The sequence below is a fragment of the Caretta caretta genome, chromosome 8 (genome assembly GCF_965140235.1).
Source record: "Caretta caretta isolate rCarCar2 chromosome 8, rCarCar1.hap1, whole genome shotgun sequence".
In the NCBI taxonomy this organism is placed as follows: domain Eukaryota; kingdom Metazoa; phylum Chordata; order Testudines; family Cheloniidae; genus Caretta; species Caretta caretta.
In genome coordinates, this window is record NC_134213.1 from 15,518,611 (window position 1) to 15,546,051 (window position 27,441).

The 27,441-nt window shown below is 42.1% G+C and overlaps 1 protein-coding gene across 3 annotated transcripts; it reads left to right on the forward strand.

Annotated features, from left to right (window-relative positions):
* The first annotated feature begins 7,859 nt into the window (after nt 1-7,859).
* Nucleotides 7,860-21,060, forward strand: LOC125641351 (uncharacterized). 3 transcript variants are annotated; one of them, XM_075131305.1, is made up of 4 exons: nt 7,860-13,747; nt 14,096-14,163; nt 14,633-14,788; nt 20,725-21,060. In XM_075131305.1, exon 1 carries the CDS (start codon nt 11,226-11,228, stop codon nt 12,186-12,188), a length of 963 nt encoding a protein of 320 aa, XP_074987406.1. In that variant the 5' UTR covers nt 7,860-11,225; the 3' UTR covers nt 12,189-13,747; nt 14,096-14,163; nt 14,633-14,788; nt 20,725-21,060. The 3 variants fall into 3 exon arrangements, with proteins under 3 accessions (XP_074987406.1, XP_048717130.1, XP_074987407.1); XM_048861173.2 differs by lacking the exon at nt 20,725-21,060 and adding an exon at nt 20,105-20,520; XM_075131306.1 differs by lacking the exon at nt 14,096-14,163.
* The last annotated feature ends 6,381 nt before the right edge of the window (nt 21,061-27,441 follow it).

The window sequence follows — 27,441 nt, forward strand, 5'->3', positions numbered from 1 at the left end:
TGAGCCCCTGGGTTAGCCTACCCCAGGTGTAAGCAGCCACATGGCAATGTCTGACTATATCCTCACTGGTGATGCGCTTTCCCATGTGCATTTCTAGAACTTCTGGGGGCTTCCATGAACTTCGATGGTTCTTTGTTTTGCAGTAACCTGAGCCACTCTGATTCTCTCCCATTGAATCATGAGAGAACTTGTCTGTCCTTGTGGGGGCATGGGAAATTGTGGGAAGGCTTTGGAGGACTATAAATACTCAGGATTTTGCCTACATCCTCACCGCAAAAGGAGCATGTTACTAGCCTAAGTGAAAGCAGTACACAGGTTTTAAGCCATAACCCAAGCAGGGCTAGCTAGCCTGAGCTGAAAGTATTACTAGTTTCAGGTGAGTGGGTTTTGTGTGTGGGCTGGAGGGGGGATAGAGGTAACTCCGAGTCAGAGCCTGAGTTAACTCTTCAGTAAAGTAATTTGAAAGAAATCCTTTGTAGGCATTTTTCTTGATTGCTGTTTAAATTGTTTGATGGAAAAAATGACCTAACCTGAACATATGTGGGTTTTCTTAGTGAAATCCCCAGGACCACATATACCATCTCCATGGCCTGCCAGAATAGTTTTGCTGTCTCACACCTCTGCCATGCGTGAAAGAAAGTCCCTGCTTCTCACCTCTCAGCAGGATTTGGTCTGTGACCCAGCTGATGCCATTTCAGTAGGGGCTCCAGGAAGCCCTATTGTATGTATTGATTTAAATGTAGCCTCTGACCTTCTGTGAATCACTTGACATTTGGAAAATACTTTAATCCTCTTGTGCCTGTCAAGAATCAACACTCCACTGGTTCTGAAGTGATGTCAGTCTGAGGCTGTTAGATTTTTGAATCTGTGTATTCATGTTGGACTGCTGAGTAGTGAGCATCCACATTCAGTCAAAAAAATTGCACAAAGAACTAGAAGGGACCTCGAAAAGTCATCTAGTCCAGTCCCCTGCACTCATGGCAGAACTAAGTATTTTCTAGACCATTCCTAATAGGGGTTTTTCTAACCTGCTTTTAAAATCTCCAAATGATGGAGATTCCACAACCATCATGGATAAAGGTGGCAGTCAGCATTGAGCAGCAAAGGGGAAGTACAAACCCCATGTTAAAATTCTGTACATTTCTAATCTGGTGGAGTTACAGACTATTCTCTCTGTTCAGGTTCTAGATCCCACACACCACCATGGCATCAAAGTGTCCCTGAAGACATTGTGTAACAACAGTGACTAATGTCTCTCAAGCAAAGTTCTTCTCCATTCCTTCTTGACATGGAGACCCCAATTACTTGAGACTCTCCTTTAACCAGCCAAGAAGGACAGGGATCTGCATCACAGCTAGTGGATCACATCTTTTTAGAGTATCTGCTTTTTGTAACTCCCATGGAGCACCTCATTTCTATACTGTCCAAAAACATGGCATAGTTGATATAACTGCTGCAAAGCAGCTGCAAAACCTGCTTGGATCAGAAACTGTTCTGAGGAACTGTAAAGTGTGGCGGGGATTCTTAGAAACTCTGTTAAAATTCTGCCAACAAAATGAAGGGAAGTTTGGGCTGAAACTCCTAATCTGGATGGAGAGAGGACCTAACCCATCAGAATAGCTGTCTACCTGACTGCATCAAACTGCAGGTATTTTCAAAACCCTTCCTGAAATAGGATCTGTCCCTCTGGTCTCCCCACAGGTGTCTCATCTTCCATACACTGACCCAACCAGTCACTCAGCAGCTCATTCAGATTGCTAATGATAATATGAGGTAATGGATGTGCAGTGGCTGTGCATTGTCAATTTGTAAACTCTGCTGTGTAATCTAGCGCTGTCCCCACACAGCTTAAGCGCACACATGCTCTCTTAACAAAATTCCAAAATGAAACGCTCCACTGGGAGGAGGAGGAGGAGAGAACAAACATGTAACCCTTCTGCCCGTCAGAGTTGGCAGCAACAAGGGCCGGGTTCAATATCTAGGGGATCCATTCCAATAACACAATGCAAACCGGCTTGAGCCCCCACCCAGTGACCTGGGACAAATATATACCACCCCCGCTGGGCGCCTCCAAGAGGCAATACTTCCCCTCTCGCAAGCACATAGTCTGAGTGTAGCAAAAAGCCTTTTAATAACAGAGAGAAACAATGTGGCATTATGTTGGGGAAACACCACCAACAGGATTCATAACACAACCCATGAGCAAAAAAAACCCACCCCAAGCAAATTGGGGCATACCCCTTTCCCTTTGGTTCTTGAGTCCAGCAACCCCAAATTACCCAAAGTCCCAAAAGTCCAATGACCCAAAAGTCTCTGTCCCTGGTCAGGGCAGCCCCAGAGTTCGAAAGTTTATCTGCGGAGCTTTACCTCCCAACCTGGGTGGAGATGGGACGGGGGTAAGAGGCACCTTACATGATCTGAAGCTGACCGCCCCACAGCTCCATAGGCCTTCGCTCCGCCAGCCGCCCCACGAACGCCTTCGCTCAGCTCCGCGGCCCACAAGTAGCTCCCGCCGTCCCATGAACTGCTCCACCAGCCTGTCCACAAGGCACTCCAGCCGTCCTGCAAACTGCTCCACACTATATCTTCAGGCTCCCCCACTACTAAACACAACGCTCAGTGATTTCAGCTCTTAGTCAGTTCAGCTCTTTGGTGAATTCAGCTTGTAGTAGGGGAGCCTCAGTGCTGGTGCACTGTTAGCCCAAAGTGAGCTCAGCACCTGTAACTAGACTTCTAATGAAATCAAAATTAGCTCTGATATTCCACAGTGGAGAGAGGAGGAAGTGAATTAGCATGTAAGGCCCTCACCAAGGGGCCCATGCCACCAAGTATTAATACTTGTCCCCAGCCTCTCTCAATTCACAGTTTTGGAACCCATGACCCTTGCCTAGCGAGTGCCACTTAGTTGATGGTGAGTCCCCTCCACCATAACAAAAGGCCAAGCACAGTTCCAAGCACAGTTCCCATAATCAGGGTAATAACAATTTATTCTTCCTGCCCCAATAACAGAGACACTTGGGATCCCACAGCAGCCAAAGTGACCATTTGGGCAGCTATGGCCTCATTCTAGGCGGGGTGGGTGTGCCTATGCAAATGAGATCGGCCCCTGAAGTTCTTTTCCACAACTTGCCACACCTCACCACCAGATGTCAGGGTGGAGCTCATCCTGACACTGCTTACATCCATATGACAGGTGTTAGTCACAACACAGATGCTACTGTGATGAGCACAGTATGATACCTTATCTAGAATAGAACAGGGACTGGAACATGCTCAGTGCAGGCAGAATCTCTAGAGAATTTAGCTGTCAAACTCTAACAAACTATTGGGCATAGAGGAAATTAGTTCTTTCAGAAACTCAAAGCTCGGCCAAATTTGGGTGAATTTTCATTAGGATGACTAAAAGCACATCCCTGACACCAGTGTGACTCCCTTGCCAACTTCTGAGTGCTTGACTTTGCAACCTCAATAACATTATTTGAACCTTTTTTTGTGTGTAATAGCCCATCCTGCCACAATCTATTAGAAAATGTAATATGCCTTAACTGATTTCTAATTGGTATAGCTAGATTAGTATTTATTTATTACTGTGCAACGCGTAATCTGGAACCCACTGAAATGCAAACCTATTTCAAGAACAAAACTGCTGACTGTAGCCATTTGCTACCTGTCACAGGGGAAAGTAATATAGCCAGAATCCCCTTAGGTGTATGCCTATCAAAGGAAAGGTCAGCTTCCTGTGAAGCAAATGATAAAATGCAGCCATAATGTAACTGCATGAAATAAAAACCTGTAACAATACGTTTTACCTTGTACCGTAATTATGCACATTCATTACTGTAGGAGTGAATCACTCCCAAATCAGTTACTGGCAAAAGTATATGTTTTTTCAAAGAAAAATATTTCCCATGGATTTCCCCTTGGAAAGTATTTGTTGGGGTTTGTTCATGCATATATACATGCACGCACATATAAAGATATATAATATGGGGAGAGGCGCACGCAGGACTGGGCTTCTTCTAGCCATGCCTTTTTTCTTTTGGCAGCACGCACTTTTGTGGAGTGCTGCTACAGGGTGCTCTCTTCATTGCAATGCACCAGCCTGGAGCAGCAAAGAGAGACGATGCTGCTAATTTAGCCTAAATGTCCCCTATTATTCTGTGTACCAGCTGAGCTCACATTTGTGTCATTCCTTGTGATGTTCTGTCAGGAAAGGACAATCAGGTTGTTTTCTAGTTAGAAATGTATAAGTAGGGGCAGAGCGAGCAGATCGAGGGACGTGATCGTCCCCCTCTATTCGACATTGGTGAGGCCTCATCTGGAGTACTGTGTCCAGTTTTGGGCCCCACACTACAAGAAGGATGTGGATAAATTGGAAAGAGTCCAGCGAAGGGCAACAAAAATGATTAGGGGTCTGGAACACATGAGTTATGAGGAGAGGCTGAGGGAACTGGGATTGTTTAGTCTGCAGAAGAGAAGAATGAGGGGGGATTTGATAGCTGCTTTCAACTACCTGAGAGGTGGTTCCAGAGAGGATGGTTCTAGACTATTCTCAGTGGTAGAAGAGGACAGGACAAGGAGTAATGGTCTCAAGTTGCAGTGGGGGAAGTTTAGGTTGGATATTAGGAAAAACTTTTTCACTAGGAGGGTGGTGAAACACTGGAATGCGTTGTCTAGGGAGGTGGTGGAATCTCCTTCCTTAGAAGTTTTTAAGGTCAGGCTTGACAAAGCCCTGGCTGGGATGATTTAATTGGGGATTGGTCCTGCTTTTGAGCAGGGGGTTGGACTAGATGACCTCCTGAGGTCCCTTCCAACCCTGATATTCTATGATTCTATGGCTTTTTGCCATGTTGAGGTGCAATGAGGAAGGATCTGAGAATTTTCCCCCTTAAATATCATTTTCTTTTGAACTAATTTCTTATGCTTGTGTGACCGGGGTCTCAGTGGGGCCAGCTGAGGTCACTCAGTTAGGATGAACTGCAAAGAGTGGGGCAGACAAACCCCAAAGCTGGTGGATATTCCAATACTTAGATTTACCAAGCCAGCATAAAACAGCTTCTTTACTACCTCAGGTTTCAGAGTAACAGCCGTGTTAGTCTGTATTCGCAAAAAGAAAAGGAGGACTTGTGGCACCTTAGAGACTAACCAATTTATTTGAGCATGAGAGCTGTAGCTCACGAAAGCTCATGCTCAAATAAATTGGTTAGTCTCTAAGGTGCCACAAGTACTCCTTTTCTTTTTACTACCTCACTGGTTGCCCAAAAACCAACACGACAGTTCCCTTAAAAAAGTGACCCAGTCTCAGGCCTGCATCCAGGTACCCAAGTCAAATATGATGAAGATTTCTGAAAATCATATATCATATAAAATAAAAGGTTCTACCAATCCCAAAGGATCGGACACATTACCTCCCAGGTTAGTGAATATTCCAGTTCTTACCCAAATACATGCATACAGCCAATTCTTATTAACTAAACTAAAATTTATTAAAAAAACAAAAGAGAGAGTATAGGCTAAAAGATCAATATACGTATGGACATGAGTTCAGTTCTTGAGGTTTAGATTCACAGCAGAGATGGAGAGCTTTGTACCTACTAATTCAGAGATCAAAAGAGAATATTAACATTTAGATGAGTCTTGGGTGAAGTAATGTCATTGAGTTTTGTAGTTGCAAAGAGATCTTACAGAAATAGTTCATAGGTTATAGTCCAATGTCCAATATCATTGCAGTGTGTTCCATCTTAGGACTGGGATCTTAGTCCTTATGGCTTATACTTCCCTCGTATGAAGCCTCAAGCAGATCTGAGATGACAGAATCAGGACCCAAGGGTCTTTTTGTAGTGACCCATCCACTCCCAGTCTTTATTCAGGGCTAATTTGATGGTGTCCAGTTTGCAAATTAATTCCAGTTCTGCAGTTTCTCATTGGAGTCTGTTTCTGAAGGTTTTTTGTTGAAGAATTGCCACTTTTAAGTCTGTTATTGAGTGTCCAGGGAGATTGAAGTGTTCTCCTACTGGTTTTTGAATGTTACAATTCTTGATGTCTACTTTGTGTCCATTTATTCTTTTGTGTAGATGAAGTGGATTTTAGCCCATGAAAGTTTATGCCCAAATACATTTGTTAGTCTCTAAGGTGCCGCAAGGACTCCTGGTCTGTTTTTGCAGACTAACACGGCTACCGCTCTGAAATGTATTGTTTATTCACCCAACAGGCTACACTACTCCATTCTCCCTTCCAGCACCTGCTGCCTGCTCCCAACTTCCTCTTAAAAGGGTTTTAATGATTTTATGTCCATTTGACCCTAGGCTCTGGCCTTGGGAAAACAAATCTGCTTAATTGGCTGGAACCAGTTAGGTGGGCGTTTCCCAATTAATAGTCCTCCATTGTTCTCCTAAGGACCCTTGGTATTCTCTGTGGAGGAATCTGATCTCTGTCGTTGTTTTGTTTCATGTGTGTTTTTTCCCAAACAGTCTTCTTTGATTTAACTCCATGCATTCATACAGAATAATATCAAGCAGATAAACTGATGTGCAGATAATAATCATAAGAATATTGTAGAGATCTCCCTCATTCTCCGCTATTGGCCTTCTACATATCATAGGCAAATGGTAATTCTGGTAATGTTAAATGGCTGCTGTCTGATAATCACATTTCCTTGAAAATTCTAGTGACACATAAGATAACTGAAAGATGGTAATGAAAACACCCTTTTTTTCCAGTGTTCTGTGTGGTGTTTTGTTTTTTAAACTCTGTGCAGTTTCTGGGTAGTCAGTGTTATTGGGTTCCCGTATATTGTCTCTCTCTTGCTGAGAAGACCCTTATAAATATCACCAGAGCCGGAATAATCTGTATCAAAACTGTTTTTAAAGAATTAAAAAATATACATATACTGAAAACAGACTGATCCAAATTCAGCAACGTACTGAATGAGGTGCCTAACTTAAATGACTGTAGTGGGACCACTTACATGCTTTAGGTTAGGTTAGGTATATGCTTAAGGAATTTGTTGAATCAGGGCCACCATTTGAACAGTGCTCAAACAGGAACTGCAATGTTTTAAATGAGTCCATTTAAAAAAAGTCAAGTTGACACTGCCCTTTTGACTTTGCCCCATAATAGTTTTGTTCCAACTCTCCAAATCCATTTGATTATTTAAGTGGTAAGGCTCAACTTCAACTTACTAGCCCTGTATCCACCTGCTAAAGATTGACAGAGATGGTTAAATACCCCAGAAGTAATGGTGGCAGTGTTTGTTTTAATAGGTTTTTGCAAATGTGTTTTCAACTGACTTAGGTACTTCAGGCTGAAAGACGAGCACTTGAAATGTTTATTTAAGCATGCCCTTGAAGTATCCCATTGACATAAGGTTACTTCCGATCAGTTTATCTGATCTCTAGAGATGATTGTGAAATAATCAGTGGATTTAAACAGCTCTGGTATGGTTTTGGATCTACTGACAAGTTTAACAAATATCACCCCTTTGACCTGCCCCTTCCATAGGGTTTAGATACCATGGCACCTTAGAAGCATCCAAGCTAGATTTACCTATGCCTTTTAGCACAAGCGTCTCTTGCAGTTGTATTCTTGCCACCACGAATCACTGACTAGGGGTAAAAATGTTAAAAGTGGCTAAGTGACCTAGGTTCCTAAATGCTTCAATCACTTGTCAAAATGGAATGTAGGCTCCTAAGGGCCAGATTTTCAAAGGTATTTAGATGCCTGAAGATGCAGATAGAGGCCTAGTGGGACATAAACATCAGAAACACATAAGCAGGTTAGGTGACTAAGTCCTATTTGAACCTGTCCAAAGTTTAGGGATATTTGGTTCAGTGCAGTGTTTGGGATTTTTCTTTCTTTGTATATTGTGCATAGAGATGCGGGAAAAGTATTCCCACTGAGTCATTATTACTGATAGACTTTAATTAGAAAGTTGTCTGATTCTGGGCCTTTCCCTGACAATGGCATCTTCTGCCTTGAGTATACTATACTTCATAATAGCAATGCCTCAGAGTGGTAGGAGACTCGCACAACTAAATCACATAGCAAGAGTAATTCAGCTCTCTTTAAGGAAGAAGATAGATCATCATATGACCAGAACATAAAAAGAAGTGGACCAAAGCTAACCCAGAAGAGAGAGGATAATCGAGGATTTGCTGTGTCCAGATTCAAGGAGAGTATTGGGAATCTATTACCTCTTGGGTGAAACAAATAAAAGGATCTAATCAAATCATTTCTACAGAAAAGCATGCATGTTGAATTCTGAACCATTCTGGTAGTAATGTTTATGAGGGTGGCCATTTGTGGCCAGGCATAGAAAGTACATACAGAAAATTAAACATGTTTTTGCAATTCTGCATGAACATGATATTTAAAAATCAAGCCCTGCTTATCCTAAACCATGCTCTGACGGCCTTTGGTGTGGTCTTTTAGAGATGTCAGAGCTGTACACCAACTCCCAGCCAAATTCAAACCACGAAAAGAAATAAACTAAGACATATTGATTACGAGTTTGTTACTTAACTTCCAACAACACAACACTCCCCTGCTGTTTTCCAATCTCCTTTCATAGGGCTATTTTGTGCTACAAAGCAGTAACGTGATCGAGTGGCTCATAGGAGCACTGCATTAAGCTTCTACCACTCAGTCCTTCTTTGGTGGACTTCAACCCCTCTCTGGATGCTGCTTAGTTATCTATGCCAGAGACAACTCACCGCTGGGTCTCCTAAGAATCCTGCAAAAATTTTGCCCTTGGAATTGACCAGATTGCACAAAGTGGCAGGGATTTTTCCAAACTTTTCTCAGAGGGAGTGGATCCTCTGAATTCCCCACATGTTCTTTATCCCTGTCCCAAACTTCCAGCTACACAAGTTGGATGCTTGTCAAAATTTACCAACAAACTCAGTACAGCTCTCAGGGATGCACTGAAGCTATTTCCAGGAGTTTGTTACCCAGTGGTGCAGCCTCTTGCCTTATTGTGGGTGTAAGAAAGCATTTTTCTTTAAATAAATGAATGGACTCTCTAGTCTTCACTCCTTTCTTCAGCATCTGCCAACCTGATACGTAGCATATACTGAAGGCTACATTCAAGGATTTGTTTGGGAGACTAGCAGGGTGCCATCCCTGAGCCTGGCCCCTTGTGGCACAGCATGGCCCTGCAGCCACCCCACCCTCAGCTCCCCCGTGGTTGTTGCAATAATTTGCTCACAAGCCAAAATACTTCCAGAGAGGGGTTGAAGCCAGGATTTAGGTGGGAAGGCTATGACAGATACAGAGGCAGCAGTGGGAGTGACCCATGTAGTGGAAGACACAATGAAGATGACTGGATGTGGAAGCTGTGGTATGTACATGATCCTGGAGGGGGTATCTGGTAAGAGTTTTGTCTGCATGAAATGCCGTCTGATAGAGCTGATGGAGGAAAAGATCCAAGGATTGGAGATGCAGGTGGAAAGTCTGGTTGAGTTTAGAAGGGGGTTCGAGCAGATTATGGAGTAAAGACATGAGGTAGCTGAAAGGAAAAGCTCAGACTTGCAGATGGAAGCAGGACTGAGGAATTCTGAGGGGAGACTGCTGGGTGAGGAAAATGGACAGTGGAAGCATGTGACTAAAAGAACCAGGCAGAGGAAAAGACGGGCTAGTGAAGGAGAAATAGAGCTCAAGAATAGGTTTGCAGAGTTGGAAAATGAAGGGGCTCAGCAGGTGGTCACTGAAGGTGGAAGGGCAAGGGAGAAGAGAAGAGCAGCTAGTCCTATAGGAAAACGGGAAGAGTCAATGGAGACTACACCAAATATGAGTCCCAGAAGGATATAGGATGGGTTGAAGAGGATTACAAGGGAGAATAGGAATAGAAAGAACTTGGGAACAGGGGATAGACTGGAGAATAGCAGCATCACCAGCAAAAGGCAGGTCTACGTGATTGGGGACTCTTTACTGAGAAGAATAGACAGGCCTGTAACCAGAGCTGATCCAGAGAATAGAAGGATGTGCTGTCTTCCAGGTGCTAAGATACGGGATGTAGACCTGAGGTTGAAAAGGATCCTAAAGGGAGTGAGAAAGAATCCCCTAATTATCCTTCATGTGGGAACAAATGATACCGGTAGATTCTCGCTGGAACGTATCAAGGGAGACTATGTTAGGCTGGGGAAGACGCTTAAGGAAATCGGGGCTCAGGTGATTTTTAGTGGGATTCTGCCTGTTCCTAGAGAAGGGCAAAAAAGGTGTGACAAGATTATGACTATCAACAGATGGCTCAGGCAGTGGTGGTATAAGGAGGGCTTTGGTATGTATGGCCACTGGGAGGCATTCATGGACAGAGGACAGTTCTCTCGGGATGGACTTCATCTGAGTAGGGAAGAAAATAGATTTCTAGGATGGAGGTTGGCACAACTGATTAAGAGAGCTTTAAACTAGGAATTTGGGGGAGATGGTTGGGATATGTCCAGGTAATCTCCACGCCGGATTTTAGCATTGAGAGGGAAGAAAACAAAGTAAGAAAGGATACAGCTGTGGGTAGGAGAATGGACATAAGGAGGAAGGGCAGTGTGGATACTAGTCTAATAGGTCATACTGGCTGTAGAATGACCATGCCTAATCGGGTACAGAATGTGAACGAGGCCAAACAGCAAAAATTAAGATGTTGGTACACCAATGCAAGGAGCCTAGGTAACAAAATGGAGGAACTAGAGATACTGGTGCAGGAAGTGAAACCAGATATTATAGGGATAACAGAAACATGGTGGAATAGTAGTCATGACTGGATAACAGGTATTGAAGGGTATGTGCTGTTTAGGAAAGACAGAAATAAAGGTAAAGGTGATGGAGTAGCATTGTCTATCAATGATGAGGTAGAATGTAAAGAAATAAGAAGCAATGGAATGGATAAGACAGAGTCCGTCTGGGCAAAAATCACATAGGGGAAGAAAACTACTGGAGCCTCCCCTGGGATAGTGCTTGAGGTGTGCTATAGACTGCCAAGATCTAATTTAGATGTGGATAGAGCCCTCTTTAATGTTTTTAATGAAGTAAATACTAATGGAAACTGCGTGATCATGGGAGACTTTAACTTCCCAGATATAGACTGGAGGACGAGTGCTAGTAATAATAATAGGGCTCAGATTTTCCTAGATGCGATAGCTGATGGATTCCTTCATTAAGTAGTTGCTGAACCGACTAGAGGGGATGCCATTTTAGATTTGGTTTTGGTGAGTAGTGAGGACCTCTTAGAAGAAATGGTTGTAGGGGACAATCTTGGTTCAAGTGATCATGAGCTAATTCAGTTCAATCTGAACAGAAAGATAAACAAAAATAAATCTGCAACTAGGGTTTTTGATTTCAAAAGGGCTGACTTGCAAAAATTAAGGACATTAGTTGGGGAAGTGGATTGGACTGAAGAACTTATGGATCTAAAGGCAGAGGAGGCCTGGGATTACTTTAAGTCAAAGCTGCAGAAGCTATCGGAAGCCTGCATCACAAGAAAGGGGAAAAAATTCATAGGCAGGAGTTGTAGACCAAGTTGGATGAGCAAGCATCTCAGAGAGGTGATTAGGAAAAAGCAGAAAGCGTATAGGGAGTGGAAGATGGGAGGGATCAGCAAGAAAAGCTACCTTATTGAGGTCAGAACATGTAGGGATAAAGTGAGACAGGCTAAAAGTCAAGTAGAGTTGGACCTTGCAAAGGGAATTAAAACCAATAGTAAAAGGTTCTATAGCCATATAAATAAGAAGAAAACAAAGAAAGAAGAAGTGGGACTGCTAAACACTGAGAATGGAGTGGAGGTTAAGGATAATCTAGACATGGCCCAATATCTAAACAAATACCTTGCCTCAGTCTTTAATAAGGCTAATGAGGATCTTAGGGATAATGGTAGCATGATAAATGGGAATGAAGATATGAAGGTAGATATTACCATATCTGAGGTAGAAGCGAAATTTGAACAGCTTAATGGGACTAAATCAGGGGGCCCAGATGATCTTCGTCCAAGAAAATTAAAGGAATTGGCACATGAAATTGCAAGCCCATTAGCAAGAATTTTTAATGAATCTGTAAACTCAGGGGTTGTACCGTATGAAGGGAGAATTGCTAACATAGTTCCTATTTTTAAGAAAGGGAAAAAAAGTGATCCAGGTAACTACGGGCCTGTTAATTTGACACCAGTAGAATGTAAGGTCTTGGAAAAAATTTTGAAGGAGTAAGTAGTTAAGGACATTGAGGTCAATGGTAAATGGGACAAAATACAACATGGTTTTACAAAAGGTAGATCGTGCCAAACCAACTTGATCTCCATCTTTGAGAAAGTAACAGATTTTTTAGACAAAGGAAACGCAGTGGATCTAATTTACCTAGATTTCAGTAAGGCGTTTGATACCGTGCCACATGGGGAATTATTAGTTAAATTGAAAAGATGGGGATCAATATGAAAATTGAAAGGTGGATAAGGAATTGGTTAACAGGGAGGCTTCAGCAGGTCATACTGAAAGGTGAACTGTCAGGCTGGAGGGAGGTTACCAGTGGAGTTCCTCAGCGTTCCTAAGATTTGGGACCAATCTTATTTAATATTTTCATTACTGACCTCAGCACAAAAAGTGGGAGTGTGCTAATAAAGTTTGTGGATGATACAAAGCTGGGAGGTATTGCCAATTTAGAGAAAGACCGGGATATCATACAGGAAGATCTGGATGACCTTGTAAACTGGAGTAATAGTAATAGGATGAAATTTAATAGTGAGAAGTGTAAGGTCATGCATTTAGGGATTAATAACAAGAATTTTAGTTATAAGCTGGGGACGCATCAATTAGAGGTAACGGAGGAGGAGAAGGACCTTGGAGTATTGGTTGATCACAGGATGACTATGAGCCACCAATGTGATATGGCCATGAAAAAAGCTAATGCGGTCTTGGGATGCATCAGGCGAGGTATTTCCAGTAGAGATAAGGAGGTTTTAGTACCATTATACAAGGCACTGGTGAGATCTCACCTGGAATACTGTGTGCAGTTCTGGTCTCCCATGTTTAAGAAGGATGAATTCAAACTGGAACAGGTACAGAGAAGGGCAACTAGGATGATCCGAGGAATGGAAAACTTGTCTTATGAAAGGAGACTCAAGGAGCTTGGCTTGTTTAGCCTAACCAAAAGAAGGTTGAGGGGAGATATGATTGCTCTCTATAAATATATCAGAGGGATAAATACCTGGGAGGGAGAGGAATTATTTAAGCTCAGTACCAATGTGGACACAAGAACAAATGGATATAAACTGGTCATCGGGAAGTTTAGACTTGAAATTAGATGAAGGTTGCTAACCATCAGAGGAGCGAAGTTTTGGAATAGCCTTCCAAGGGAAGCAGTGGGGGCAAAAGACCTATCTGGCTTTAAGATTAAACTCGATAAGTTTATGGAGGAGATGGTATGATGGGATAACATGATTTTGACAATTAATTGATCTTTAAATATTCATGATAAATAGGCCCAATGGCCTGTGATGGGATGTTAGATGGGGTGGATGTTATGAGGTCTTATTTGCTAAGTCTTTTCAGAATACAGACTCTTTGGCCCCTCAGTCCCAAGGTACCTTCTCCATGCTTCTGGGGCCCCAAAGACCTCCTTCTTGAGGCCTGTGCTGTGATTCTGCAAGATTTTGCTCCTTGGTTCAGGGCCCCGACAGCCTTCCTTCTTGCAGTCTCCTTTCTTTGTCTTTCAGGAGGCTTCTCATTTGTCTCCAGGGTGGACTGATTTAACCACATGACCTTCCTGTCAGGTGACTACACTAATTTTCCCTATCTGGGGAGGAGAGATGAATGAGTCATGTGCAGGGATGGACCCATTACCTCTTAAAGAAGCCAATCACTCTTTGACAGAGACCTTCGTTAAAATATTGGCAGTTCTTGAGTTTGAGGGTGGGCATATAACAGCGGGGCTGTTGGCTTTTACCTGTTCCAAAAGGCCTGAAACTTTATCACTGTATAGAGGCACATCTTGTAGCAGGATTGTCATGTGGATCACTTCCCCTCCCACTTTAAGAGCCGGAAAGGACGAGGAAAAGGAGTCAGCAACATGTGACTAGCCAGGTCTCCATGGCTCATCAACAAATGTTCATGTTTTGTAGGCCACCAGTGGAGAACCTCTGATCTCTTGGATGGCTCTGCTAAGTGCAGTTATGGGCTATTGCTACTGGTATGTCTGCAGGCAGTTTCTCTCCTGCCTCACAATGCACTCAAGGCAGGCACCATAGTGTACATCCTGTTGTTGCCTATTGCTTAATCTGTGCCTCCCTAAAAACTGACTCTAGCAACAACTTGACCCATGCTTCTCAAAAACCAAGAGTCTAATTCACAAAAGTGATTTGGCAATTGCTAAACATGAACACGTACAGAAACAAATTTGTTGAGAGGCAGAACAATTTTATTCACAATTTAAAAAATAAAATATAGAATAAATACTTATCCACAAAATACATATACCGGTAAAATGTAATATAATTAAGTTAACTTCACAAAATAAGTTTCTCTTATCTGAGTGAGCTGAGCACACATATTATTTCATATTATCCTAGGAAAATACATACATTTTCAAAGTGATTTAATGCTTATGAAAGTTGTTGAGCTGATGGCTTAGGAGACTGAAGTCCTCCATTTCCCCATAGAATCGGTGGAGTGCAAGCTTTCCCCCATCCAGCTTCGGCGTTCCATCTCTTTCCTAGAAGACCTCCTCTGGTGTGGAGGAGGGAGTTCAGTCCTGATGGCTCATTCAGTTCCTGGCTTCTCTGCAGAGACTTCTGCCAATAGTTGGTCCAGAGGTGGTAAGTTTTATAACGTGGCAGGTGTACTTTAACACAGTCTGTACCTAATCTCCATCAATGGATGCTGTTGCACCACCTTCAACATCTAATGTAGTCAAATCTTCTTGATAAGATGCTGCAACAAGCTGAGCACTGTCTACACCAATACCTAAATCATTGCTAACCGCTGTGATTTTTTACTCTTTGCTGATCATTGTACAAAATAAGCTCTACAGCCAAGTCTAGAGAGACCACCAAACAAATAGCAGGTGAAAATGAATTTTGCTAGCTATCCTAAGTTCATTTCAAACCAGTGACTAAGGCCAAATCTACAGTAGAAAAGTTTTGCCAGTATAGCCATGCCGACTAACCCTCCTAATGTAGACACAGCTTGTATCAGCAAAAGAGTGCTTTAACCAGTATAGCTTATGCCAGTTCCCTGAGCAAAATAAGTTATACCAGAAAAAGCACTTTTACGCTGGTATAACTTCATCTTTATTTTTGGGCTTCTTGCTTTCCTTGCTTTGCCACTGTCCATGACTTTTACAGGTAAGCTGTCTATCAAAGATGTTTAAAGAGAGGAGCTTGGTGGTATTATATAGTCATATAGCAATGCCACCTGTGAAAAGATTACTTTGAATCTGGTTTATGACACAAGTGTACCTGATTTTAGTGATGTCACCAAATATGGTTGTCCACGTCATACACTATATACTTGTCACTACATCTGTTTGTCCACATCATAAAACCACCACAGAGCTTGCTATGGTTGTTGATATCTGCTTCGGCGATTCCTTGAGTTGGCATGGGGTGTGCCGGTCATTGTCAAAGCAGGTTGGCAGAGTTATGTGAGAAAAGCACACTGAATAGGATAGTCAGACTCATGATAAATTCCATCCCTTCCACTATTATTTTTCACCCTGTAAGCTTCTGGGGTGATATCCAGGCTTTAGATGCACGACTACAGCAGCCATGTATATGGGGAATCAGGAATTCTGGCCTTCTAATCCCAGTTCTGACAACGATTCCTTCTGTAGTTTTGGACAAACCACCTAACCTCTTTTCCTAAATTTCTCCATGTATGAAATGTGGCTCTTTTAATTTTCTTATCTACCACACAGCAGTGTCAGAAAACTTAATTAATGGCAAAATACTGCTGACCTTACCCATTTGGCAATCCTGTTGACTCCAATGGGATTATTCATATGACTCAAGCAGGATTTGGCCCAGTTATTGGAACCTGAGTTGAAGATGAAAAGCACCAAATAAGTGCTAAAATAATACTAATACTTATAATAAATAGCAAGAAATAGGTACAAAGGCAGTTTCGCCCGGAACTTGCATCCTGAATAAAAGACATTGTGCAAGTCATTGAATTGCTTGTGAACAAAATAGAGGTCACTGTACAGTATAGTTGTGGATTGGTCCTGCTTTGAGCAAGTGGTTGGACTAGATGACCTCCTGAGGTCCCTTCCAACCCTGGTATTCTATGATTCTATGATCTTCATTTGGGGTTTTGTTGATATAAAAATATTGCAAAAAATCACACCCCTAACTGACATTGCTATACAGCAGTGGTGGGCAACCTGCGGCCCATGGACTGCACGCAGGTTTGTTTACATTGACCCTCTGCAGGCACAGCTGCCCGCAGCTCCCAGTGGCCGTGGTTTGCTGTTCCCAGCCAGGGGGAGCGGCAGGAAGCAGCGAAGCCCGTACGGACCTGCTGGCTGCCGCTTCCCACAAGTTGCTCACCACTACTATACAGGCACAGGTTGCCCACCACTACTATAGTGGCACATGTTTCTCATGTAGGCTTGGCCTTAAACTTGAAAGGTTCACCATCCCCTACATTCGGTCCCCTCATGGAACATATCCCCATAAATAGATAATCTTTGCAAGATTAAAATGCAAAGGAAGTATATTTATACCACATCTTATCATCATCATCCCTGTATATGACTCAAACTTTATACCTTAGTTTACATAACACGAGTTCACGCAGTAGTTCTCATAATAAGATAAGTCATATAAATATAATTCGTCTGTGAATGTGTATATAATATTCAAACATACTTTATACTGCATTTGTGGACACCTCTAAGCCACTTTTACACCAGTTACATTATTGTTTCTATCCTGACGAATGCTCTTCAAAATACCAGAAAGCAAAAATACGTTAGACACAGTAGTCCAAATTCATCCTTTGTGTATCTGTGCTGAAATCACAGTTATACCAAGGTGAGTTTGACCCATTAAATGAGATAAAACAGGTATTCTGAGCTGGGACATGGGAATATACCACACTGGCATTTCTGTTTCTGCAGCATTAAAATTCCATTTAAAAACAAAAATTACATTCTTGGTCCCGATGGTTGCAAAGGTAATATTCCAAACACAAATCAGTACAGTGCCTGAGGAGGCGATAATATACACGTCTCCTACGTCTTCAGACAGAGAAAGAATAACTCTACAAGAAATTTGAATGTCCCCTGTTCATTTAAATTTGTGTTGACTGTAGAATCTAATAACATCACTCTCAATGTTTTGCTGTTAGGTATTGTGTTTTGATGAAATGTTCTAGTTGGTTTATGAATTTACTCACAGTCACATTTTCTGTATCACAACTTTCCTGCAAAATGAACCAAAAATTGGAAATTACCTAATAAATACTTAACAGTTATAGTTCTTTATATCTTGAAAACATTGGACAAACATTCACGAGTCCTTGCAGACCCCGCAGTCATGTACGTACGCGCATAAGTACAGCAGAGCCCCGTTTATTCGATCTAATTGGGACAGGGGCCAGATTAGATCATCAAAAATTTGGATAACCTGGAGAATGGGCAAAAAGCTTTCTAGTTGTTATTTTAAGGTGCAGAGTTGCTTTTAAACTAGTTGACTCCTCCCAGAAAAACATTAAAACATAATTACAGTATTTATTTATTTACAGTATGCATGAACCAGTACTCCTAGTAAAGAGTACAGTACCAGTTTTTAAAAATGCAGCAATGATCATTTTAACTTGCAACAACAGCAATCCTGTACTGTTTTTGAGTTGCTTGAGTTTATCATTGCTGCATTTTTAAAAACTGGTACTGTAGATGTAATAGTTCATATACGCTGTAAGTGAAGGGGGGGGGTGCGCTAGGTTTTATTGCTTTGTAACGATCCCGTGTATGCACTTTGTTAATACAGGGAGCCGGATAATGGCTAGTCGGATAAACGTGGCTCTTCTATTCTGTACTATGATCCCTTTCTGCGGAGGGGTCAAACTGAGATGTAGAAAAAGGGGGACAGAAACACAGTCAGACAGAGTAGCAGAAAGAGAGAACTGGAATTCATGAACTGCTTTAAACTTTCAGTAGAAAGAGATAAAGAACAGATAAAAGAGAAAAGACAACTAAATATTTGGTCTGACTACAACAAACTACATTGAGATCAGCTGAAGCTGGAGTCATGAGATGTTTAGTGGCTTGTCCATGCTACAGCAATCACAATGCAGAGTCAAAATTTGCCATCTCATTTTAAGCAGAAGTCCCCATTCAACACAACTTAAAAAACAATGGTATGGTATGACCCCTAGAAGTTCCTGATCAATCCATTAAATTATGCTGCCTATGAAGAATGTGTGATCTCTGGAAGAATAAACATAGCGAGGAAATAAAAAGCTACCTGTGTTTTCATGTTCTTTTGAAGTGATGTTTTTAGCATTTTGAGGTTGAGAAAAAGATTTGAGAATTTTTGCATTCCAGGATGTTTTTCCAGGCAGTCTATCCCTTCAAAGATTGTGCTGACACAATCTGCAATCTAAGAAAAAAAAGTTAAAGGAAAAGGATGTTTATTCCAAATGAGATTGAAGAATTGTCAGCTGTTAAATGGAAATGTGTGGTTAAAATAATATTGACTTAGGTTTCACACAGCAGGGTGGCAAATGGATTGTGAAACTGGCTCTGATATTTAATGGCCTGATTTTCAAGTAATTTAGGCAACCAATTGTATACCTATACCTAATTGTATACCTTATATGTATATGTACCAAGACTGCAGGCACACATTAAGTACAATGTGCAAATGGCTGATCTGGCATGCATGATTTTTTGTAATTTCTTAAGCAAATTAGGTGCATGATTGCTTGAAAACAGGGTCCTTAACTGCGTTAAGGTCAGATGAAATAAAGCAGCTACCTCGGTTTCCACCACAGGATGTTATGGCCTTGTGGCTGCAGTTTCAGTGTAAGGCTCTTCACATATTTGCAATTGAAACTGACTGATAAAATATTACATTGAGTGAGAGAGGAATTAAATTCTCTTGAAATTAATCAGTACTATAGAAGTAACAACATTACATACAGAAAACTTTTTAGGAACATTTCACAAATGTGTTTAAACCAAATGTCTACTACTTGGGGGAAAATGTTAATATCTAATAAGCATACACCCTAATATCTCATTTTTTTTTACAATTACTTTATTAAACACTCTCATGGATGTCACTATAACACTAGCTAAACAGTATTAAAACTACACTAAACATTTTGAGGCTCTGTCGTTTTGTGAATTTTACCGAGAATGTATTTGTGTGTGCAGAACATATACACATATGTAGGAAATGCAGAACATATACACATATGTAGGAAATGTGCTGACATTTTAATCCTTATTTCCCTTTTTGTTTGCCTTTTACTGTGATAAGTATTTTATAATGTGGTTGACATCTTGGACCTGGATTAAAGCATCGACTCATTTAAACATGTCACTTCAGAAAATCAATTCTATACAAAATGTGTGTATGTATATGTAAAATATAAAAACAAACTGTTCACTGTCCTTGCTTTCTTTTCATATCACAAACTATTTTTCTTTGAATTAATGTTTATTCAAGGTTATTTGGAGCAAGTGCTTTTTAATTTCATGGTAACTAATATAATAACTGCCTTAAAAAGGCAAATATTCATTTGAAAATTAAATTGAAAGAACAATCCATTTTTCTAAACTACTGGCTGCACAATTTTAGGACATTACAACTTAGTAATGTGTACTCTTCTAGTATCATGAAGCTCGTTTTAATCAAATTTTTACTTACATTTTGATGAACTGGGGTTGGTATCCTGACACTCTGAAAGAGAAAATAGCAATTAAAGTCTTCAAATACTGTTTTCATAACACTTATAAAAGATGTGGCATAGTATTATTAAGTTGGTTAACATCTTCACATCTCAGTAAAAAGTAAATACAACACAGATAAAAATGACTACATGTATCAATTCTCAGAAAGGTTTAAGTTGACAGTTACCTGATCTTCTTTCATTAAATTTTTAATCATTTTTGTTGATTTCAGAATTTCTCGAACTGTAATAAAGTCAGGAGCAGCATAGATACTCAAAGCTAGCAAAAGAAAATATACATTCAACGTCATTGTTCTGAAATGCTCAAAGAGGGTCTGAAAACGCATACTCCTGGACTTATACACTACCATTTTATGGTTTCTCTTTAAGGAAATGAATAATTTCTCTTGATTTTTGAGGTTGATAAAACAATCATTGTGTGGGACTTTTTAGAACAAAATATTTCCAGTAAATTTTTTTTCACCTTCATGTTCACTCCTTACTCAAGTAAAACCTCCAAGGAAGTGAGTAACAAAAAATGTCAGGAGCTGGATCTTTGTTCTACATATTATCATTTAAATAAATAATGACTTGACCAGTTGTTGAACTGCTGCCACTCTGATTAATTTCCCAAAACGCAAAGCCAGCCCATTCAGTAATGAGCGGAAGAACACAATAGTTTTGATATGTAAAGAGGCTGTGGTAAAAAGGAGTTTTATGCAAAACACGTGGAATGTTGCCCAGAAAAAAAAAGTAAGGTGGCAAAAGCCATTTGTGAGAGTTTTGCAAAATTCTATTAGAATATCAAAAAATCCACAAAATCTCACATTATTTTACAAAAATTAACTTACAGCCCAGAAGTTGGAAGAGGCAGGAAAATATGAAAACTCCAAGAGGCTGCACTCTATGTGGTGAAGAAGCAAAGTGAAATTCAGATATATAGTGCTTTCCATCTCAGGACTGATCTGTCTCCTTCATAAATCTCCAGCAACTCTACTACCTAGGCCAACTGGACATTCTCCCAGTGTAGGGCAATCCCCAAGGTGATGGTAATTCAACAGATGCAGCTTTGTGCTCTGCCCATTCTCTTTGCTCCAGTGTATTTATCTATCTTAGGTACGTATGTGGCCACTACCACAATATATTTAATGTTGTTACCCTCACAACACCATTGTGAGGTAAGGCAGTGTTGTTATTCCCACTATACCGATGGGAAACTAAGGCACAGAGAGGATAAGTGATTTGCCCAAGGTCACACAAGAAGCTTGTGGAGGAGCGTGGATTTGAACCCTGATCTCCCTAGGCCTGTGTCCTAACCACTGGACTGTCCTTCTCTAGGGAATATGTAGAGGGTACTCCTTCAGCCCAATCCTTTTCACCAGCCACACTCCGGCCAAGCACCCTGCTCCTCTATTGGAAGGGGTGTGGCTCAAGGACGGTTGGGTTCTGGCAATCCTGAGTTTGTGGAACCTCCCCTTTGGGGTCAGAACCAAGTAGTCCAACTTGTAGCAGAGCTTGGGTAACTACAGGGCTATGTCTACACTGCAGTCATTGGATGTGATCACAGCGCATGCAAATATCCCTGAGCTAGCTTTCATCCAGCTAGCTCAGGTACAGGAGTAGTGAAGCTGTAGCAGAATCAAATTTCACTTAATTACCCAGGTAATTACTTAATTACCCAAACCCAAGTGGGTTTGTCGAGCCCATGTTGCCGCAGCTTCACTGCTATCAGCTGCAATCAGGGTGCAGCTTCTGCAGACACATCTGAGTTGTGCTAAGAGGCAAAGCAACTGTTAATTGTCCCCAGGACCCGGAGTACAGAAAGCTGGTTTACAGCCACCTTTGCGCCCATTTCCTCAGCTCTGCCAAGCACAACTTGGGTACAGTTGAGGCTTCATCTCAGGACATTAAGCTTCAGCATTGTCTTGGTTGGACAGTGGTCTTGGCGCCACCATTGCTTGGTGGGGTGGTTGGGATGGAAAAACTGCAGTGGTGCTCTGGAGACATGAATTTATCCTCGCAACACCCCAGAGAGGAAAGGAATTATTTTAATTGGGATCCCCATCTATTTGAACCTGAGGGCTGTAGCAGTGGCTGGTTTGGTGATCCCTTGTTCTGGAGGAGGAGCAGTGTATTTTATTTACTCCTGCTTTGAGCTGGGGTCCAGGATTTGGCCCTTCTTCTTCATCAGAAGTGGCTTTGAAAGGAGCAGAATGTAAAGAAGCAAGGCCACTGGTTTGTAACTGTAACGTCACCTAAAGCAGAAAGAGCTCTTATGCAGGAGAGCAGTGAGCAGCATTTGGAAGGTAAATAGACGTTCAATGGAGAATGGACTCCACTCTCACTGCTAGAGGTGCTGCTTTCCAGGCATAATGGCAGGGGCAGCTGAGCTGGGTCTGTACTAATTTAAGTCCAGCACACATTGTGGATCAAAAGTATGACTCTCAAATCTTGTGTTGTTGGTGTCCTAAGGAATTCCCTGCTCCTCAGACAGCCAACCCCCCACTTCGCTGACTTCTTATTGTGATATGTTGAGTTGCAAATCACTGTTCGCACGTCAGAACATCGTCCAGAAGGCAAGAGAGCAATGCTTAGACATAGATATAGACAAAAACAACAGTGCAATACAAGCAAGTGTAGACCCTGGTCTGGCCAACACTTACGCATGTAAGTGAATTTAAGCATGGAGACAGTCCCGTTGAGCTCAGTGGTGTGTAAAGCTACTCAGATGTGTACGTGTCACTGGGTCAGGGTCTTAAGCACCAGCACCACTAGAAATAGGAAGCAAAAAGAAATGTTTCCAAGTTGAAAGGCAGAAAAGGGGGATACATTCTAGATACCGGTGGAGGCTGGCATTTTGGCCCTTGGTGACCCAAAGAAAATGTTGATTGAACAGTGATATTATATAAGCTAGTGAATTAATCAGTGACCTTTGAAACTGGTATCAAATGGAAAAGGTCACAATTGGTAAAATGTCTATTCTGGGGCTGGTGAGTGATTTCCACAGCTGATAAAACTGTCTGACATAAAGGAAGAAATCAGATAATGATCTGAATAAAAAAATGAAACAGGGTTGAAAGTATTCAAAATGCCAGCTAAATGCACGTGATGCCAGCTGTATGGGCACCTGTGGCAAACTGCTGTCAGAAGTCTTGGATACAGCACTGAATCACACAATAGATATTCAGCGGAAGTACATCAAAGAAGTTTGATGTACTTTGTATAATTGAAATAAGAAAATACTTAGCAGTCAATTAATTAAAATCTGACACTCTGTTTTATTTCCTAAGTCTCCCTAACTATAAAGACAAGACAACTAAAAGTAAAGGGCCCAATCTTGCTAGCATTAAAGGTAGGGCCATTTGGCTTAAATAGAAATATGGTTGGTCCCCTAACACATTGGTCTGACCCTTTAAGTCTCTGTTGCCTAGGGCAGCATGGTGTGCAAGTTTCTTGAAAATCTAACACCAGTGTGTGTGGAAGCTACAAGTGTCATATTTTCAAAAAAATATATCAGGACAGTTTTATGATAACATTTTTTGGAGTCATGAAATACTCAAGTGCTCCTCATTCTAGATCCTTACTTTGAAAGCTCCACCCAAGTCATCAGTTCATTCGAACTCTATTGCAATGTTGCCACCTGGCACATTATGACAGGCTTTGGCTTTGAGCAATGGTTGACATGAAACGGGCTTGCTACATGACAAGAATGGAACAGGGCATATGAAACATAAGCACTTCCGATGAAGTGAGCTGTAGTTCACGAAAGCTTATGCTCAAATAAATTTGTTAGTCTCTAAGGTGCCACAAGTCCTCCTTTTCTTTTTGCTAATACAGACTAACACGGCTGCTACTCTGAAACCTGTCATAACCAGTATGTCTCCAACACATCTTTTGTACAGTAGAACCTCAGAGTTATGAACTGACCGGTCAACCACACACCTCATTTGGAACTAGAAGTTCACAATCAGGTAGCAGAAACAAAAAATTCAAGTACTGTACAGTACAGTGCTGTGTTAAACATAAACTACTTAAAAAAATGGCAAAAAGAAAAGGAGTACTTGTAGCACCTTAGAGACTAACCAATTTATTTGAGCATGAGCTTTCGTGAGCTACAGCTCACTTCATCGGATGTATACCGTGGAAACTGCCAACCAATTTATTTGAGCATGAGCTTTCGTGAGCTACAGCTCACTTCATCAGATGTATACCGTGGAAACTGCCACGGTATACATCTGATGAAGTGAGCTGTAGCTCACGAAAGCTCATGCTCAAATAAATTGGTTAGTCTCTAAGGTGCTACAAGTACTCCTTTTCTTTTTGCGAATACAGACTAACACGGCTGTTACTCTGAAACCTAAAAAAAATGGGAAAGTTTGAAAAAAAACCAAAAGATTTGACAAGGAAACTGTTTCTGTGCTTGTTTCATTTAAATTAAGATGGTTAAAAGCAGCATTTTTCTTCTGCATAGTAAAGTTTCAAAGCTATATTAAGTCACTGTTTCAGTTGTAAACTTTTGAAAGAACAACCATAAAGTTTTGGTCAGAGTTACAAACAACCTCCATTCCCGAGGTGTTCGTAACTCTGAGGTTCTACTGTACTCATAAAACCCCTCAAACCCTGAATGCTTTGATTGATGAACTGAAATACCAGGACATTGCAGGCATTCAGAAGGAAGTTCTTGGGACCTTGGGGCATCATGTGGAAAACAGGACTGGTCTGATAAAATCATGACACACAGTTTCTTTATCCATGCAGATACAATTAAGGCTAAATGTTAGGTCTAGTCAGTAGGCCGTGGAAAGTCTCTGCTCACCGTTGCCTTGCTACTTTACTCTCCAATGACCAGGTGTACGTTTGAAGCTCATCATGCTAATGAAGTGCTTAGCTATGTGTTCACCTCTTAAGCTTCACTCCTGCTACTGGGCAGCCACCAGCAGCATCCTCATTGATGCAGGGCCTGGGTCCTTTCTGTTTTTTCCCTTGCTGATCACTTTTTATCCTTTGTGCCTACACATACTGCACTCTGGTCTTGCAGAATGCAGAATCAAGCCCCTTTAATTGTTAAAAGCGCAGTTAAGGATGTTGAAGAATGACCTAATAGTTACTAATTTTGGACTATACAAAGGGGATAAAAGTAAAATTATTTACGGGAACTGCTGTCAGGCTACCATGCACTATGTAAACACTAAAACCTGTAGCTGGAATCATTACGTGAAAATTGCAACTGTCTGCAATGGCAGTTTTTGCTCATTTCATCTAGATAACCTTAGAGTTATGTAGATAAGATAAAGTATATTCACTGATAAAAAAAAACCCACTTACTTAACAGACAGTTAAGATTGCCCAGGGATATCTTGTGCCTTACAGAATATTGATTTCAGCAAAACTCAAGCCTCTGAAAACCAGGAAATAAGGTTGCAGAACATGCCAATGCAAACTTATTTCTGACCCCCACAAAGCTGCTATTACCACTGGCAATCATCTTCATGCACTCCAGCAACATCAGTGTGTTAGATGTAGTTGTATTGAGTGGTGGAGGGATTAATTGGAGAAGCTTGGCAGAGCTGTGACTGTGATATGAGGTGACATGGGGCGGGGGCCTGCCTCTCAGGGGAGGAGGGTCTGAGTGCCTCTGTCTGCCCTTCACCCCATGTGTGTAATGAAAGGAAACAGGTGCACATGTACTCTGAGGGATGCAGTTTGCCTTATTTCAGTGCTGAGTTGTGCAGTGTGTGTCAGTAGTGGTATCCAGGAATTTCCTTCCTGTGGGGGATTGTCAGCCGTGAGATGGGGTATGAGAGAGGTGTGAGGACATTATGATGGGTGAGGAAAAGTGCTGTTATGGAAGCCTGTGTGTAAGGGTGACGTTGTTAGCACGGGCTAAGGTATTGTGCAACATAGTAGGTGTGGGGGTTTGTGGAACAGTTTCAGTGTCTATGCGAATGGCAGCTGTGGGTAGCTCCTGCTCAGAACACCGAGACGCAAGTTTTGCTTTAGCAAAACGAAGGCTTTAGACTGTTCTCCAGTCATCATGCTCCCCATTCCCAGGCAAAGGCAGAGTGCAAGGATGTTTTTTTATGGATGTATTGGGTGGAGTTAAGGTTATGTCAGCATGCACCTGACTTCTTTATTTTCTACTTCTCTGAGGTTTGGTTTTGCTGAACTTGATGTTCCAGAAGAGCACACGATTCTCAGGGCAACCTTAACTCTGTGTCAACAAAATTTAATGTCAGTGAATTGCCTAATTTTCTTTTTGTTTGTGTTTTTTACCAGAAAGAAAAATGTGTTTTGTAGAAGTTGGTAGTCATTTAGGAAGTTGTAGTTCACATAGGTTTCAGTAGAAGTGTTGGTGAAGCTAGCTAAAGAAAGGATGCTATGTGACTTCTCCCCCCATCCTATACACTCTGTTATGGTGGAATGGTGGTAAGGGTCATGCTTTGAAATGTTTGGAGGGGGGATTGCCCAAGAAATCCGGAGAGAGAAACCACAACATGGTCCATCTGCTGGTTGCAATAATATTAAGCATGTGAGTGAAGACTAGGGTGTCTGTCTTCTTCTCCATTCCCTTCTCCTACCATACCCACAATATAGTTTCCCCTCCCCGCCAACATTTTCAGCTAATTCTCCCTTCCTGTCCTAGTGTTGCCAACTTGGGATTTTTCTCATGAGTTATGGAAATTCAGCTGGGGCTGGACCTGGTCTTGATGTGACACAAGATGCTCCAACCCCACTCAGCAATGTCGGGGCTGCCTTGGGGGGAAATCCTTCTGATTGGCTGTCTTCCCCACTTGCCCACCCCTGGGCAGTACTTTCTCCCTCTCCCTTTGGGAGCTGACACTATTCTTACAAGAGATGGGGAAGGAGGGAGCAGAAAGCCCAGGAGTTCAGAACAACTCTGCACCCAGCCCCCCTCCCCTTCCTATGAGTAACAGCAGGCTCCTCCCTGCTTCACCCCCTCCCATTTCCCTTCCTGAAACACCCATCCCAGGAAGGGGGAGAAGAGATCCCTGCTGCATCTGCCCCCACCCAAGCTTGGGGGGATAAAACTGATGTGGGAACTGGAGGACAGGATAGATTTGGAGACTATGGCAAAGAACTAATTGCTGGGCAGGCAGGGGATGGGTAGATGTGGGAGTGAGAGTTCCTGCAGCGAGGCTATGGTGACCACCATTTCAAAATGCAAAAATGGGACACATGCAGGCCCCATGGCCAGCCTCCTGCTCCTCCTAGTCCCCCCTGAGGCCCTGCCCCCTGGCCAGGCTGGAAGCCTTAACTGGGCAGTGGTAAGAACCACCCAAGGAGTCTGGGCTGCTGTGGGGAACCCTGGACCCTCCACCGGCCTTGGCCAAAAGTAGCCCCCAGCCCATATCCCTGCCCCCCAGGGCATGCTGCCCTTGGTAGGTTGAGGGTACATGACACCCGGGCTCCCTGGGGGACTCTTACTACTGCCCGGCTTAGGCTTCCGGCCTGGCCAGGGGTGGAGGCTTGGGGGGAAGAGGAGGAGAAGGAGGTGGAGCCTCATGGCAAGGGGGGCTATGGCCCACCTCAGCCCCCACCGGGAAGAAGC

Excerpts from the sequence above, each read along its gene's own strand:
- LOC125641351 (XM_075131305.1), top strand. The coding sequence starts at position 11,226 with ATGGTTGTAGGGGACAATCTTGGTTCAAGTGATCATGAGCTAATTCAG.